General features: G+C 41.8%; 1 protein-coding gene across 2 annotated transcripts in view; it reads right to left on the bottom strand.

The window, feature by feature from the left end:
* Window positions 1-18,926, bottom strand: part of tacc3 (transforming, acidic coiled-coil containing protein 3) — a 61,130-nt gene that overhangs the window by 38,901 nt on the left and 3,303 nt on the right. For both annotated transcript variants that reach the window (XM_070866910.1, XM_070866911.1), the window contains exons 2-4: window positions 9,806-9,974; window positions 8,890-9,056; window positions 30-100 (exon numbers count right to left, since the gene is read on the bottom strand). In XM_070866910.1, the coding sequence (XP_070723011.1) occupies window positions 30-100; window positions 8,890-9,056; window positions 9,806-9,973 (406 nt within the window). In that variant the 5' untranslated portion in view covers window position 9,974. The remainder of the gene's footprint in view (window positions 1-29; window positions 101-8,889; window positions 9,057-9,805; window positions 9,975-18,926) is intronic.

Genomic DNA, 18,926 nt, shown 5'->3' with positions numbered 1-18,926 from the left:
GTGTCATTTAAATCTAAACACATGCTTACCTGATTTTAATAGCATTTCCAATCCCAGATTAGAACCTAGAACTTCAGAGTTATCTCCAGAATCTTTATTTCTGCAAATGGGCAGAAGATTGAACATGCTCAGAACATATCTTCAGATTTTAGAACTAGAATCATGTAATGAGGGGCCTTGAGGGAGGGGTAACCATAATATACAATACCATTTTACATTAAGTTTGAAAGTGGGTTAGTCAAATCCAAAACTAGGGTCTTAAATCTAAAAGCAAATTATGTAGGTATGAGGGGAGAGTTGGCCAAGGTAGATTGGGGAAGCGACATTTAAAAAAAAAAAGGCATGATGGCAGACATGCAATGGCTAGCACTTAATACATAATATAATAAAAGGCACAAAAACCCCACAGGAAAAGTGGTCCAACCATGGCTAACAAGTTAAAGATAGTATTAGATCAAAGGCTTATAAATGTGAAGAGCAGTACTGGAGAAATTAATGGGACTGAAAGCCTACATCCTAGGGTTTTGAGAGGTGGCTCTCAAGATAGTGGATGCATTGGTTGCCATCTTCCAAAATTCCAGAACAGTTCCCACAGATAGGAAGGTAGCTAATGTAACCTTACTATTTGAGAAAAAAAAACAGGGAAATACAGACCAGTTATAAGATTGGGTAGAATCAACATGGAATTATGAAAGGGAAGGTCATGTTTTAAGGTTGTAACTAGTAGAATAGATAAAGGGAAACTAGTGGATGTGTTGTAGTTGGATTTTCCAGAAAGCATTCAATAAGATGCCATACAAGAGGTTATTTTTTAAAAATTAGGCTGCAAAAGATTGTGGGTAATACTAGCATGGATGGAAGATTCGTTGACAGCATATAGGGTGTAGGAATAAACAGGTCATTTTCAGATTGGCAGGCTGTAACTAGTGGGGTGCCACAAGGATTGGTGCTTGGGCCCCAACTATTCTCAATCGATAGCAATGATTTGGATGAGGGGGAACCAAAATGTAATATATCCAAGTTTGCTGATGATACAAAGCTAGGTGGGAATACAAGTGGTGAGAATGCACAGACTTCAAAAAGGAATATAGACAGGCTAAGCTAGTGGACAAGAACATGGCAAATGGAATATAATGTGGAATAATGCAAAGTTATCCACTTTGGTAGGAAAAATAGAAGTTATTTTTTTATAAATGGAGTTTAGAAAGTGTTGGTATTCCGAGGGACTTGGGTGTCCTTGTACATGAATCTTTGAACATAAATTGCTTGCTGTACATGCATGTTAAGAAAGCAAATGGCATGTTGGCATTTATTACAAGAGGATTTGAGTACACGAGTAAAGACAGGGTTTAAACTAATATGGTAGGGGGATGGGAACTTATGCAGCGAGACAGGGCGAAGTAATATGGAGTCAGAAACAGATGGTAGAAAGGTAAAAAGCAATAGTGGAAGGCCGAGTAAACAAATGCAAAAAACAAAAAAGGGCCACACTACATCATAATTCTAAAAGGACAAAGGGTGTTAAAAAAACCAAGCCTGAAGGATTTTTGTCTTAATGCAAGGAGTATCGGTAATAAAGTGGATGAATTAACTGTGCAAATAGATGTTAACAGATATGATGTGATTGGGATTACAGAGACGTGGCTCCAGGATGATCAGGGCTGGGAACTCAACATCCAGGGGTATTCAACATTCAGGAAGGATAGAATAAAAGGAAAAGGAGGTGGGGTAGCATTGCTGGTTCAAGAGGAGATTAATGTAATAGTTAGGAAGGACATTAGCTTGGATGATGTGGGATCTATATGGGTAGAACTGCAGAACACCAAAGAGCAAAAAACATTAGTGGGAGTTGTGTACAGACCTCCAAACAGTAGTAGTGATGTTGGGAGGGCATCAAACAGGAAATTAGGGGTGCATGCAATAAAGGTGCAGCAGTTATCATGGGTGACTTTAATATGCATATAGATTGGGCTAACCAAACTGGAAGCAATATAGTGGAGGAGAATTTCCTGGAGTGCATCAGGGATGGTTTTCTAGACCAATATATTGAGGAACCAACTAGGGGGGGGGGGGGGGGGAAGGCCATCTTAGACTGGATGTTGTGTAATGAGAGAGGATTAATTAGCAATCTCGTTGTGCGAGGCCCCTTGGGGAAGAGTGACCATAATATGGTGGAATTCTGCATTAGGATGGAGAACAGTTAATTCAGAGACCATGGTCCAGAACTTAAAGAAGGGTAACTTTGAAGGTATGAGGCGTGAATTGGCTAGGATAGATTGGCGAATGATACTGAAGGGGTTGACAGTGCATGGGCAATGGCAGATCGCATGGATGAACTACAACAATTGTACATCCCCGTCTGCGTAAAAATTAAAAAGGGAAGGTGGCTCAACCGTGGCTATCAAGGGAAATCAGGGATAGTATTAAAGCCAAGGAAGTGGCATACAAATTGACCTGAAATAGCAGCGCATCCAGGGACTGGGAGAAATTTAGAACTCAGCAGAGGAGGACAAAGGGTTTGATTAGGGCAGGGAAAATAGAGTACAAGAGGAAGCTTGCAGGGAACATTAAAATGGACTGCAAAAGCTTCTATAGATACGTAAAAAGAAAAAGGTTAGTAAAGACAAACGTAGGTCCCTGCAGTCAGAATCAGGGGAAGTCATAACGGGGAACAAAGAAATGGCAGACCAATTGAACAAGTACTTGGGTTCGGTATTCACTAAGAAGGACACAAACAACCTTCTGGATATAAAAAGGGGTCACCGGGTCTAGTAAGAAGGAGGAACGGAGGGAAATCCTTATTAGTTGGGAAACTGTGTTGGGGAAATTGATGGAATTGAAGATCAATAAATCCCCAGGGCCTGATGGTCTGCATCCCAGAGTACTTAAGGAGCTGGCCTTGGAAATAGCAGATGCATTGACAGTCATTTTCCAACATTCCAGAGACTCTGGAGCATTTCCTATTGAGTGGAGGGTAGCCGATGTAACCCCACTTTTTTTTTTAAAAAAAGGAGGGAGAAAAAAACAGGGAATTATAGACCGGTCAGCCTGACATTGGTAGTGGGTAAAATGATGGAATCAATTATTAAGGAGGTCATAGCAGCGCATTTGGAAAGGGGCGACATGATAAATCCATGCTGACTTGGACCTGTGAAGGGGAAAGAAATAATGCTTGACAAATCTTCTGGAATTTTTTGAGGATGTTTCCAGTAGAGTGGACAAGGGAGAACCAGTTGATGTGGTGTATTTGGACTTTCAGAAGGCTTCCGACAAGGTCCCACACGAGATTAATGTGCAAAGTTCAAGCACATGGGATTGGGGGTAGTGTGCGGACGTGGATTGAAAACTGGTTGGCAGACAAGAAGCAAAGAGCAAGAGTAAATGGGTACTTTTCAGAATGGCAGGCAGTGACTGGTGGAGTACCGCAAGGTTCTGTGCTGGGGCCCCAGCTGTTTACATTGTACATTAATGATTTAGACGAGGGGATTAAATGTAGCATCTCCAAATTTGCAGATGACACTAAGTTGGGTGGCAGTGTGAGCTGCAAGGAGGATACGATGAGGTTGCAGAGTGACTTGGATGGTTAGGTGAGTGGGCAAATGCATGGCAGATGAAGTATAATGTGGATAAATGTGAGATTATCCACTTTGGTGGTAAAAACAGAGAGACAGACTATTATCTGAATGGTGACAGATTAGGAAAAGGAGAGGTGCAACAAGACCTGGGTGTCATGGTACATCAGTCATTGAAGGTTGGCATGCAGGTACAACAACAGGTGGTTAAGAAAGCAACTGGCATGTTGGCCTTCATAGCAAGGGGATTTGAGTACAGGGGCAGGAAGGTGTTACTACAGTTGTACAGGGCCTTGGTGAGGCCACACCTGGAGTATTGTGTAGTTTTGGTCTTCCAACTTGAAGGACATTCTTGCTATTGAGGGAGTGCAGCAAAGGTTCACCAGACTGATTCCTGGGATGGCGGGACTGACATATCAAGAAAGACTGGATCAACTGTGTTGTATTCACTGGAGTTCAGAAGAATGAGGGGATCTCAAACGTTTAAAATTCTGACGGGGTTAGACAGGTTAGATGCAGGAAGAATGTTCCCAATGTTGGGGAAGTCCAGAACCAGGGGTCAGTCTAAGGATAAGGGGTAAGCCATTTAGGACCGAGATGAGGAGAAACTTCACCCAGAGAGTGGTGAACCTGTGGAATTCTCTTCCACAAAAAGTTTAGGCCAATTCACTAAATATATTCAAAAAGGAGTTAGATGTCTTCCTTACTACTAGGGGGAATCAAGGGGTATGGCAAGAAAGCAGGAATGGGGTACTGAAGTTGCATGTTCAGCCATGAACTCATTGAATGGCAGTGCAGGCTCGAAGGGCCAAATGGCCTACTCCTGCACCTATTTCCTACGTTTCTAGATGCAGGGTGGAAGTTTCCTGTGGCTGACCCTAGAACCAGGGGTCAGCCATTTAGGACAGACGAGGAGAAATTTCACTCAAAGCATGGTGAATCTTTGAAATTCTCTACCAGAGGGCTGTGGAGGGTGTCGTTGCGTATATTCAAGACAGATAGATAGATTTTTGGATATTAAGGGAATCAACAGATTATGGGTATAGTGCCAGAAAGTGGCCTTGAGGTAGATGATCAGCTATGATCTCATTGAATGGCAGAGAAATCTTGGGGCCAAATGGCCTACTCTTAATGCTCAGGTTCTGATGGGCCAAACAGCCTGCTTGTGCTGTAAGCACTATGTAATTCCAAGTACTTCAACTGGCTTACCAGATTGTTAATCAGTTGTACAAACAACATCCCAGGTTTAATTCCCAGTCTGTATTAGGGAGTCAGTAGGAGCGCTACAAATAGCTTCAATACCCAGATGAGGAGGAAAGCTGCCTGCTCTAGAGCGATCAAACATTTGCGGAGTTCGAGGGGGTAGGATTAGGCTTGGTCATGATGTGATATCCAGAGACTACCTTCATTCACAATTAAGGCTCATGCATAAAAAGCCACTTAGAAATACCAAAAGGAAATTGACACCTATTGAACCATCGCCCCAGTAGTCAACATCTTTAGCATCAGGTGAAAAAAAAGCTCCTCCAGGACATGGGCTCAAATCCACTGCAAAACAATATAATCTTAAAAATAAAGGCTCCTACACTAAATTTTGGATAGTTTCAATCCACTTCCGAGTAGCTGCTGCTCCAAAGTACACATTTACCACAAATTGGCAGATATCAAAATAAGTAGGAACATCAAGGCGTTCAAAATGGCAGTGTCAAGATATTTGAATATTGGGATTAACATACATTGTCACGTTTCTCCCAGACCAGTCTGAGTACCGAATGCTAATGCAAGATGCCAAAGTGGAAAAACATTTCACAAAACAAATATCCATTATTTAACAATTCAACTTCAAACTATAAGCAGTTTGTGACTTGGTTGTAGAAATACTACAGAACCCTGTACGATTAAGTGGGGGAAAGGGAGAAAGAATAAAGAATTTAGTGCAAATAATTTGCAGAGTGCTCATCCGACTCAGTCACAAGTTTGGCAGGGTTTGAGCTTTGCAACTTTAGGAAAAAGCCTGAAGTACGAATAAAATCCAATCTTTAGCATGTGGCAGAATGCAAAATAATATACACGTCCCTTGCCTTTTCCTTCCACATTGACCTAGTGGCAGCTTCAGTCTCTGTGATTGATTAAGTATTTCCAAAACTAAAACCAATTTTATCAGCTTAAATGCATGTACAGAGCATACAAAGTTAATGGCCTATGTGCAAAATGCAGATGGATTGAACAAAACTTTGACCACACTAAACATGGCTCTCAGCAGAGATGGGGAGATGTACATCAAATTGCAGAAGCATAATGCGGCCGCAGTCCCTTGAGCAGTATGTAACAGAACCAACCAGGGGGCAGACTATCTTGGATCTGGTCCTGTGTAACAAGACAGGATTAATAAACAATCTCCTAATAAAGGATCCTCTTGGAATGAGTGATCATAGCATGGTTGAATTTCAAATTCTGATGGAGGGAGAGAGAGAAAGTTGAATCTCAAACCAGCATACTAAGCTTAAATAGAGACTATGAAGGTATGAGGGCAGAGTTGGCTAAAGTGGACTGGGAAAAGATTAGTGCAAGACAATTGTTGAAGTGGCATACATTAGATATTTCACAACTATCAAGAAAATTATATTCCAGTGAGAAAAAAGGGTGTAAGAAAAGATAGCCATCCATGGCTAAAAAAATAAAGGATGGTATCCAATTTAAAACCAAGGGCATACAAAGTGGCCAAAACTAGGAGACACAATTGGGAAACTTTTAAAAGCCAGCAAAGAATGGCAACCAAAAAAAAAAAATTGAAGATCGACAATGAAAGTAAACTAGCACCAAATATAAAACAGATAGCAAGAGTTTCTACAGGTATACAAAAAGAAATTTTTTTTGAAAGTGGCTAAAGTAAATGTTGATCCTTTAGTGGACAAGACCAAGGAATTAATAATGGGAACGTGGAGGTGGCAGAAACTCTGAATAAATATTTTGTATCAGTCTTTACAGTAGAGGACACTAACAATATCCAAAGGAACTTAATCACAAAGGAGGTGGTACTCAGCAAGATAATGGAACAAAAGGCAGATAAAGCCCCTGGACCTGATGACTTGCATCCTCAGGTCAAGAGAAGTGGACGCATTGGTTGTAATCTACCAAAATTCCCTGGATTCTGGAGAGGTCCCAGCAGATTGGAAAACTGCAAATGTAACATCAAGTTTAAAAAAAAGAGGCAGACAAAAAGCAGGAACCTATAGACCAGTTAACCTAACATCTGGGGTCAGGAAAATGCCAGAGTTCATTTAAAAAAGCAGTAGCAGAACATTTGGAAAAGCATAATTCGGTCAGGCAGAGTCAGCATGGATTTATGAAGGGGAAGTCATGTTTGACAAATTTACTGGAAATCTTTGAAGATGTAATAGGGTGGGACAAGGGGGAACCAGTGAATGTGGTGTATTTGGACTTCCAGAAGGCATCTGACAAGGTACCACATAAAATGTTACTGCACAAGATAAAAGTTCACAGGGTTGGGGTAATATATTAGCAAGGAGATAGGATTGGCCAACAGAAAAGAGTCAGGATAAATGGTTCATTCTCAGGTTGGCAATCAGTAATTAGTGAGGTGCTGCAGGGATCAGTGCTGGGACCCCAATTATTTACAATCTATATTAACAACTTGGAAGAAGGGACTGAGTGTAACATAGCCAAGTTTACTTATGATACAAAGATGGAGGAAAAGCAATGTGAGGAAGACAAAAAAAAATCTGCTGAAGGACAGACAGGCTAAGTGAGTGGGCAAAAATTTGGTAGATGGAATATAATGTTGAAAGTGAGGTCATGCACTTTGGCAGAAAAAAATTAAATGGAGAAAAATTGCAAAATGCTATAGTACAGCATGACCTGGGGATACTTGTGCATGAAACACAAAAAGGTTAGTATGCAGGTACAGCAAGTGATCAGGAAGACCAATGGAATCTTTATTGCAAAGGGGATGGAGTATAAAAGCAGGGAAGTCTTGCAACAGTTACAGGGTATTGGTGAGACCACACCTGGAATACTGCATAGTTTCCATATTTTACAAAAGATACACTTGCTTTGGAGGCAGTTCAGAGAAGGTTCACTTGGTTGATTCCAGGGATAAGGAGGTTGACTTATGAGGAAAGGTTGAGCTTCTACTCATTGGAATTCAGAAGCAAGAGAGGTGATCTTATCGAAACTTACAAGATTATGAGGGGACTTGACAAGGTGGATGTTTCCACTGATAGGCGAGACTAGAACTAGGGGGCATAACTTTAGAATAAAAGGCTGTCCATTTAAAATGGAGGAATTTCCTCTGAGGTTTGTAAATCTGTGGAATTTGCTGCCTCAGCTGTGGAAGCTGGGCCATTCAATAAATTTTAGAGATACAGTTTCTTAACCAATAAGGGATGAGGGGTTATGGGGAGTGGGCAGGGAAGTGGACCAGAGTCCAGGATCAATCAGCCATGATCATATTAAATGGCAGAGCAGGCTTGAGGGGCCCTATGGCCTACTTCTGCTCCTATTTCTCATGTTCTTAAGATCCACAGATTGATTAGGTCAGCCAAAAGAAAAAAGTCACACTACACAACAGCATAAGAAATTAGGAGCAGGAGTAGGCCATACAGCCCCTTAAGCCTGCTCTGTCATTCAATAAGATCATGGCCTCAATTCCACTTTCCTGCCTGTTCCCTTTCACCCTCAACTCTTCGATAGTTCAAGAATCTGTCTCAGCCTGAATATATTCCATGACTTAGCTTCCACAGCTCTCTGGGGTAGAGAATGCAAAGATTTGCAACCCTCAGAAGAAATTCCTCATCGCCATCTTAAATGGGCTACCCCTATTGTGAAACTATGCACCTTAGTTCTAGATTCTGCCACGAGGGGAGCCAGTTGCATCCAAGCAGAATTCCAAAGTGGGAAGTTCAAAAAAACAATTGAATCAAACAGGTGCCAGAAAAATTCAACCCAAAACCTTATAGCAGAGCATTCACAAACTGCAGCAAGACTAGACTGAACAAATAATTTCATCTCAGTATTTTAATCAATCAATCAAGGCATGCCCCACAGAACATCCAGACCAGGTGGAAAGCACACTAAAAGAAATAGAATAGCTCCAACAGTTAAGGTCACACAATACATAAGCTGCATCCCAGAACAGGAAGACAGCAATATTGACAAAGGGATTTGCCCAGTTACCCAAACATGCATAATTGAGAACAGCAGGTTATCAGTACCAAAAGTCTGCGAAGCAATAAAATAAATCAGTATAGCTAATACAGAATATCTAAATTGTAGCTGAAAATGCACTTTTTCTTACCCTTTATCCTCAATCACATTAAGATTTCCTGGACCCCCAGTGCTTCTCACTTTTTCTGCATTTTTTCCAGCCTCCTCAAATGCAATAATACCATCCCATATGTTGGTCAGGTGTGGGCTGAGTACTTGGCGTGTAACAGGATCCCTTACAGGAGTTTGGAAGGACACCTATATTTAAAAAAAAAAAAAAATGTTGTTCCATAGTTGGAAGGAATACATCAAAAGCATAACATACACTAGTGCCCAAAACACTTCAAGTTAGCAGAGTTAGATGCTAATGTGCAGTTCAAGTCGAGGAAAAGTCACCAGCACCTCAAAGAAAATCAAGAGTTACACTTTGTATTTTTCCCTCTCCACCACTGCATTTATTGTTTAAATACACAGGACGAAAACAAAAAGCAGGGAATTGACATTGGAAGTGTGAAGCTCACCTTAGGCACTAGAACTAGTATGCAGTTCATGTCAAAGCTAAACTCCATGTTTTACATGCAGAATTTGCTCAAGGCTCCATAAACCTTTCAATGGTGGGATTTGAACTCACTTTGGGTTGCCAATCCAGTACCATAACCAGCAAGTTATTGTAACCCTAACTTGGGAGGAGGGGGGTCCTTATTTCAGAGGCTTTATACTGAAACTTCTGGTACATTGGCAGCAACATTTTCAATGGTAGAAGTCCAGATTATAAAGTGTGATGCCCTTATTGTTAAATGTCTGACAACAGTGACTGCCTGGGCTAAACGACTAGTTAATTTTGGCATGGTAAGAAACCACAAATGCCAAGTAGTTTCAGCCTAAAAATATTTAATATGAAGCTACCAACTTCAGAAAACATGTACCATACCAAAACAAAGATTAGCTATTCAAAGTCTGAGAAATAGATCAAGCTAATGTCCACTTCTGGAAAAATGCAGGTCTACCTTGGGTGGTTTCATGGAACTTTTTGGAGGCAAGTTTTCCTTCTGAGATATTCTTAGAATTGATGGTCTCCCCGTGGTCTCTGCCAGTGTGAATGGGTCACATTGTTCATCCATTATAGTAGAACCTTGAAGATCCAAGAAAGTATTTTCATCCAAATCCAAACTCATACTAGTAAGGGGAAGAAAAATACAAGCTAAGAGAAAAGCTGTGTATACAGGACAAGGATGCCTGCTTTTATAGAACTAATACTAGGCTCATGAAATGTGCAAGACGGACCAATTTATTTTCCAAATAGTCGACAATTCAGTTTAGTGGTGGACATTAAGTTGTACAGAGAACTGGTAATTACAGATTGTTGAATGCACGGTCTTTCAGCCAATGTGAATGTTTGAAAACACCACAAAAAGGTGCCAAAATAATTTACCACTAATCAAACTTGCATTTACATAGCATCTTTAATGTAGAAAGGCATCAAGTGATCGGCAACAAACCAACTGGATTACTATTAGACACAGTGGCGCTGTGGAAATAAATGTTCCTGATATGCTATCCCATCATGGCCATCTACAAGCCTTCACAACAAGTTTTATTCTGCAGGGCATACAACTGGGCTATACAAAACAGAACCTCACTATTCATTGTCAAAAGCCTCCAATCCAGCTTCCACACCACTATACCAAAAAAATATCAGTCAACCACATCCTGCAAACTATTATGGCTCACTGTTGCTACTCAATTATCCCATATTCAAATGCAACTCCATGAAATTACATGCTCAAGCAGCTTGGCTAGGTTAGTGACACTTTTACATAAGAAATAGGAACAGGAGTAGGCCATAAGGCCCCTCAAGCCTACTCAGTCATTCAAAAAGATCATGGACTCAGCTCTACTTCCCTGCCTGCTCCCCATTACCCCTATCCCCTTATCGTTTAAGAAAATGTCTACAACTTCATGTTCCAGCTTCCACAGCTCAGAGGCAGCAAATTCCAGATTCGCAACCCTCAAGAAATTTCTCCTCAGTTCTAAATAGGCAGCCCCTTATTCCAAGATCATTCCCTCTAGTTCTAGTCTTCCCAACCAGTGGAAACATCCTCTCTGCATCCACCCCATCAAGCCCCCTCAATCTTACATCTCGATAAGATCACCTCTCATTCTTCTGAATTCCAATGTGTAGAGGCCCAACCTACTCAACCTTCTCATGTCAACCCACCTCATCCCCAGGAACAACTGAGTGAACCTTCCCCGAATTGCCTCCACAGCAAGTATATCCTTTCATAAATATGGAAACCAAAACTGCATGCAGTATTCTCGGTGTGGCCTCACCAATACTCTGTACAGCTGTAACAAGACTTCCCTGCTTTTATACTCCATTGCCTTTGCAACAAAAAGGTCAAGATTCAACTGACCTTCCACTTGCTGTACCTGCATACTATCCTTGTGTGTCATGCACAAGTACCCCCAGGTCCCACTGTACTGCAGCACTTTGCAATCTTTCTCCATTTAAATACCTTGCTCTTTGATTTTTTTTCTGCCAAAAGTGCATGACCTCACACTTTCCAATATTATACTCCATCTGCCAAATTCTTGCCCACTCACTTGCCTATTTATGTCCTCCTCACCACATTGCCCTTCCTCCCATCTTTGTATTGTCAACAAACTTGGTTACATTTCACATTTGTCTGCCAACAGTTGTGGGTTTAAGCTATGCCAGAGTCAACAACAAGACTCAGTTACTCCCTACCCTAGAATCTCCTACAGCTGTATATCTTTACATGCATCCTCCACTCCTCAATCCCACAGCTAAACTATCTGCTCCTTCAGTAAAAAAAAGTTTGAGCACAGAGTAGTTTATTTGGGAATTTGGAAAGAGTGGGAATTCAGGGAACAGGGGGAAGGAGTTGCAGCTTTTTGCCCACACTATTAGTGCTTTGTGTTACAGGTCGATATTTAATTTTATTACTTAATCCAGATCAATTAAGAAGTCAAGGAACTAAACTATAAGCTACTTAAATACAAATTGAATTACATTTCATTAAATAGAACAAGGTCATACCTCGAGTCTCATTGCCGAGAGCATGCAGAAATCAAACGCAGGCAGCGGAAAGAGCATGCAGCAAACCAGTCCCACCCACCCCTTCCCTCAATGACTATCTGTCCCACCTGAGTCTGTGGCTCTTGTATTGGACTGTTCAGCCACCAAAGAACTCACTTCAGGAGTGGAAGCAAGTCTTCCTCAATTGAGGGACTGTCCATGATGATGAAATTAATGAATTTGGAGGGGGGAGGGGGGGGGGGGGAGGAGGAAGAGGATTCATGAAAGAATAAATTTAAAAGCAACAAGATAATTGTCAAGGCTCGAGAGCAGAGCAGAGTTTTGGTTAAAAATAAGCAGTGGGTCAGGAAGGGACAGAGGGAGTAACAAAGCTAATCAGGCATTACTGACTAAAAAGTTACATCGGGGGGGGGGGGGGGGGGGTGGGGAAAGAAAAAAGTCAAAGCTAAAGGCTTTGAATGTGAATGTGCAAAGCATTCGCAAGAAAAGATGAATTAATAGCTTGGATCGAAATGAATAGGTTTGATCCAATAGCCATTATGAAGATGATGTGGTTGCAAAGTGACCTGGTTGGGAACTAAATATTCAACTATTAGGAGAGATAGGCAAAAAAGAGGGGGGGTTACCCTGATAATAAAGGATTGCCCTATGAAGAGAGACTGCAGACTAGGCCTATATTCATTCGAGTCAAGAATGAGGGGTGATCTAATTGAAACAATTCTTACAGGGCTTGATAGGGTAGATGCAGGGAATTTGTTTCTTCTGGTTGAGGAGTCTAGAACCAGGGATCACAGTCTCAGAATAAGGGGTTAGCCACAGGATTGAGGCGAGGAGAAACTTCATTCAGGGTGGTGAATCTTTGGAATTCTCTACCAGAGGGCTGTGGAAGCTCAGTCTGAGTATATTCAAGACAGATATAGATTTTGGGATATTAAGGGGATCAAGGGATATGAGGATAGTGGAGTTGAGGTAGATGATCAGCCATGATCTCACTGAATGGTGAAACAGGCTCAAGGGCCAAATGGCCTATTCTTGGTTCTTATGTTCAGCCTCTATGCCCCAACCTCTCACCTCTTGAATTCCTTCCCTCTATCCTCGTTGCCTGAAAATCATCCTCCGACACATTTTCACTCCTAACCCTTCTGCCTCAGCTGCTGTTATATATTTATTATAAAGCACTCCCAAGATATGTATGTGAGGACCATTATAGAATGCTAAACATTAAGGACACTTAGCCAAGTGATGGTCAGTTTTTACAAGCTCTGAACATCTTGAAAGCCTGTGATCCTTAGCTATTTCATCAGCAGTCAAACATATTCTGTTCCCCAACTCCAGATCGCAGGCTTTTAACAGTGACTACCTGCAGATAGTTTAACTTCAGTTGGATTGTAGGGGACTGGCACCTGTACACACATCTGCTTCTCATGTACATCTGGGAAGTTACAGTAGGTCTCCTGTAATCCAACAACAAATCTGAAGAGCGCCATTGATTTGATTGAGGACCCAGCACTCTTCCTCTGCACCACTCTGCTGGGCTATCTCCCCTCCCTCCAACCAACCCCCTATTTTAAAAAAGAGAATTCAGTTATTGGAGGAAGGTAGAGAGAAGAGCTACATGATTGATCTCAATTTAAGGGAATGAGGGGAAGAGTACCCTGGGTTTGAGAATACTATGGGATATGATAACAGTGTTTAATATTCTGAACATTTGAACAAAATGGATCAAAGAAAGCTTTTCTGCTGTGTACAAAATTTAAGCACAAGGGGTCATGTTTACACATTAAAAGGACAAAGAAAATTAAATGCGGGTGGAACTTTTATTAGGAAGTTTCAAGATTTGAAACAATGGTTTGGGAAAAATTGGGGCATCACCTGGGCTTTATTCTATGCAGGAACAGGAAACTATGTGCAGCACCAGCTATTTCCAAGATACATTTCTTGTGTATACTCAACACTCTACATATTGGATTGTAGTCCTACAACACATGGAGAATGCAGAAGGAGAACAGAAATCTGAACTACTTTGGACCCCACCTGTCACCAAATAAAACATTCCTTTAATGTTGGAAACACTAGAAAAGTTTAATAGTTCCCATTTGGCTGCAGTCACTTCAACACAAAGATCACATATTTATCCTCGACCTCTTCCAACAACAATTTTGTATTTATATAACACCTTTAACAGTGAAACATCCCAAGGCTTTGGTCTTCCCAATATTCAGTTGGAGAAAGTTTTTACTCATCCGTGATGCAGACTTTGTAATGAAGGAGCAGTGTGAAATATTAAGACGAGATAAACAGAGCAAAGGAAAGTATTAAGCAGCTTAGAAAGTGGATAGATCCCCAGGCCTGGATAAAATGTATCCCAGGCTTTTGAGAAGCGAGAGGACATAGCAGAGGCTCTGACCATTTTTCCAGTCCTCTGGCTGCAGGTGGTGCCAGAGGACTGCTAATGTTGTACCTTTGTTTAAAAAGGGAAAAAGGAATAGACCAAGCAATTATAGGCCAGTCAGCCTAACCTCAGTGGTGGGAAAATTATTGGAAAAAAAAAATCACAAGGGACAGGATAAAGCTTCATTTCAAAAGGCATGGATCAATCAAGGACAGTCCACATGGGTTTGTTGAGAAGGTCGTGTCTGACTAATTTGATTGAATTTGAGAGGAGGTAACCAGGAGGGTCGATGAGGGCAGTGAGTATGATGTAATGTATATGGATTTTAGCAAAGCTTTTGATAAGATCCCACATGGTAGACAAGTCATGAAGGTAAAAGCCCATGGGATCCAGGGCAATGTGGCAAGTTGGATCCAAAATTGGCTGAGAGGCAAGAAGCAAAGGGTAATGGTTGATGGGTGTTGATGACTGGAAGGCTGTATCCAGTGGGATTCTGCAGGGTTCGATGCTGGGTCCCTTGCTTTGTGGTATATATCAATGACTTGGACTTGAATGTTTGGGGGGGTGATTAAGAAGTTTGCAGATGACATTAAAATTGGTTGTGTGGTTGATGAGTGCAGATTGCAGGAAGGTATCAATGTACTGGTCAGGTGGGCAGAACAGTGGCAAATGGAATTCAATCCAGATAAGTGTGAGGTAATGCATATGCAGAGGTCAACAAAGAAATGGAATACACATTAAATGGTACAACACTAAAAAGTGTAGATGAACAAAGGGACCTTTGAGTGCAGGTCCACAGATCCCTGAAGGTACCAGGCCAGGTAGATAAAGGCATATAGAATACTTGCCTTTATAAGTCAAAGCATGAAATTAAAAAAAACAACAAAGATGCTATGCTTGAACTGTATAAAACACTGGTTAGGCTGCAGCTGGAGTACTGTGTCAGTTCTGGTCACCACATTACAGCAAAGATGTGACTGTACTGGAAAAGGTGCAGAGGAGATTTACAAGAATGTTGCCTGGACTGGAGAATTTTGGCTATGAGGAAAGATTGGAGATGTGGGTCTTTTTCTTTGGAACAGAGGAGGCCGAGGGGAGACCAGATTGAGGTGTATAAAATGAGGGGCCTGGATAGAGTGCATAGGAAGGACTGGTTTCCCATGGCAGAGGGAACAACCACCAGGGGGCATACATTTAAAGCAATTGGGGGAAGGTAAGAGATAAAGGAAATGTTTTTTTTTACTGAGGGTGGTGATCTGGAATTTACTGCCTGAAAGGGTGGTAGAGGCAGAAACACCCACCACATTTAAAAAGTACTTAGATGTGCACTTGAAGTGCCATAACCTGCAGGGCTACAGACCAAGAACTGGAAAGTGGGATTAGGTTGGATAGCTCTTCGTCAGCCAACTCGGACAATGGCCAAAATGGCCTCCTTCCATGCTGCAAATTTCTATGATTCTATGATCCAGAACTGGATGTCAGACAAGCAGTCTGACAATTGAGACACCGTGGAGGGGTCAAGAGAAAGGGTCGTGAAGTAGAGCTCGGTGTCACCAGCATACACGTGGAAACTGAGGCTGTGTTTTCAGATGATGTTGCCAAATAGGAGGGGGCAAAGGATAGTTACTTGGGGATACCAGAGGTAATGTGGAGGCAGGAAGCCGTTGCAGGTGATTCTCTGGCTACGATTAGATAGACAAGAATGGAACCAGGTTAGTGCAGACCCATCTAGCTAGAAACATAGAAAATAGGTGCAGGGGTAGGGCACTCAGCCCTTTGAGCCTGCACCACTATTCAAGATCATGGTTGATCATTCACTTCAGTATCCCTTTCCTGCTTTCTCTCCATACACTTTGATCCCTTTAGCCACAAGGGCCATATCTAACTCCCTCTTCAATATATCCAATGAACTGACATCAACAACTCTCTGCAGTAGAGAATTCCACAGGTTAACAACTCTGAGTGAAGAAGTTTCTCATCAGTCCTAAATGGCTTACCCCTTATCCTTAGACTGTGATCCCTGGTTCTGGACTTCCAACATCAGGAAACATTCTTCCTGCATCTAACTTGTCCAGTCAGAATTTTATGTTTCCATGAGATCCCCTCTCATCCTTCTAAACTCCAGTGAATGCAGGCCCAGTCGATCCAGTCTCTCCTCATTATATGTCAGTCCTGCCATCCCAGGAATCAGTCTGGTGAACCTTCGCTGCACTCCCTCAATAGCAAGAACGTCCTTCCTCAGGATTAGACCACCAAAACTGAACACAATATTCCAGGTGGGGCCTCACTAAGGCCCTGTACAACTGCAGCAAGACCTCCATGCTCCTATACTCAAATCCCCTCACGATGAAGGCCAACATACCATTTGCCCTCTTCACCTGCTGTACCTGCATGCCAACTTTCAATGACTGATGAACCATAACACCCAGGTCTTGTTACACCTTCCCTTTTCCTAATCTGCCACCATTCAAATATTTTGTCTGTGTTTTTGCCCCCAAAGTGGATAACTGCATTTATCCACATTATACTGCATCTGCCATGCATTTGCCCACGTCACCCTGCAGCCTCTTTGCATCCTTCTCTCAGCTCACACCGCCACCCAGCTTTATGTCATCTGAAAACTTGGAGATATTACACTCAATTCCTTCATCAAAAATCATTGATATATATTGTAAATAGCTGGGGTCCCAGCACTGAGCCCTGCGGCACCCCACTAGTCACTGCCTGCCATTCTGAAAAGGACCCATTTATCCCAACTCTCTGCTTCCGCTCTGCCAACCATTTCTGAATCCACGTCAGTACTTTACCCCAATACCATGTGCTTTAATTTTGCGCACCAATCTCTTGTGTGGACCTTGTCAAAAGCCTTTTGAAAGTCAAAATACACCACATCCACTGGTTCTCCTTTGTCCACTCTACTAGTTACATCCTCAAAATTCCAGAAGATTTGTCAAACATGATTTCCTTTTCATAAATCCATGCTGACTTGGACCGATCATGTCACTGCTTCCAAATGCTGTGTGTTATTTCAGCTTTAATAATTGATTCCAACATTTTCCCCACTACTGATGTCAGGCTAATTACCCATTTTCTCTCCCTCTTTTTTTTTTTTAAATTAAAAAAAAAAAGAGCGTTGCTACATTAAACTACCTTCCAGTCCATAGGAATGGATCTAGATTTGATAAGACTGTTGGAAAATGATCACCAATGCATCCACTATTTCAAGGGCCACTTCCTTAAGTACTCTGGGATGCAGACTATCAGGCCCCGGGGATTTATCAGCCTTCAATCCCATCAATTTCCCGCTCATTTCCTTCAGTTCCTCCTTCTCACTAGACCCTTGGTCCCCTAGTATTTCTGGAAGGTTATTTGTGTCTTCCTTCGTGAAGACAGAACCAAAATATTTGTTCAACTGGTCTGCCATCTTTGTTCCCCATTATAAATTCACCAGAATCAGACTGCAAGGGACCCAAGTTTGTCTTCACTAATCTTTTTCTCTTCACATATCGATAGAAGCTTTTGCAGTCAGTTTTTATGTTCCCAGCAAGCTTCCTCTCACTATTTCCCCCCTCCTAATTAAACCCTTGGTCCTCTGCTGAATTCTAAATTTCTCCTTGTCCTCAGGTTTGCTCTTTTTCTGGCCAATTTATATGCCTCTTCCTTGGATTTAACACTCTCCTTAATTTCCCTTGTTAACCACAGTTGAGCCACCTTCTGTTTTATTTTTACTCCAGACAGGGATGTACAATTGTTGAAGTTCATCTGTGGGATCTTTAAATGTTTGCCATTGCCTATCCACCATCAACCCTTTAAGTATCATTCGCCAGTCTATTCTAGCCAATTCACATCTCATATCATCGAAGTCACCGTTCCTCAAGTTCAGGGCCCTAGTCTCGGAATTAACTGCGTCACTCTCCATCTTAAAGAATTCTACCATATATTATGGTCACTAATCCACTCTCGCACAACAAGATTGCTAATTAGTCCTTTCTCATTACACATCACCCAGTCGAGAATGGCCAGCCCTCTAGTTGGTTCCTCAACATATTGGTCCAGAAAACCATCCCCAATACACTCCAGGAAATCCTCCTCCACCGCATTGCTACTGTTTGGTTAGCCTAATCTAGATTAAAGTCGCCCATGATAACTGCTGTACTTTTATTGCACACATCCCTAATTTCTTGTTTGATGCTGCCCCCAACCTCACATCTCCCACTAGTGTTTTCGGCCCTTTGAGTGGAGCTGTGGAATACCATTCAGATTCCACATCATTCAAGCTAATGTCCTTCCTTACTATTGCGTTAATTTCTTTAACCAGCAACACTACACCATCTCCTTTCTGTCTATCCTTCCTGAACGTTGAATACCCCTGGATATTGAGTTCCCAGCCTGGTCACCCTGGAGCCATGTCTCCGTGATGCCAATTACATCATATTCGTTAATTTGTCCACCTTATTACAAATACTCCTCACATTGAGGCAGAGCCTTCAGGCTTGTCTTAACAATTTACCCCTTTCAAATTTTGTGATGACATTGGAGAGGCGTTGGAGAAGGATAGAGTGGTCAACTGTGTCAAACGCTGCAGACAAGTCAAGAAGGACAAGAAGGGATAGTTTGCCTTTGGTCACAGTAACAAAGCATGTCATTTGTGACTTTGAGAAGAGCCGTTTCAGTA

This window comes from Pristiophorus japonicus, chromosome 2 (assembly GCF_044704955.1).
Source record: "Pristiophorus japonicus isolate sPriJap1 chromosome 2, sPriJap1.hap1, whole genome shotgun sequence".
In the NCBI taxonomy this organism is placed as follows: domain Eukaryota; kingdom Metazoa; phylum Chordata; class Chondrichthyes; family Pristiophoridae; genus Pristiophorus; species Pristiophorus japonicus.
The sequence above is the reverse complement of the archived record's forward strand: the minus strand, read 5'-3'. Positions and strand labels throughout refer to the sequence as shown.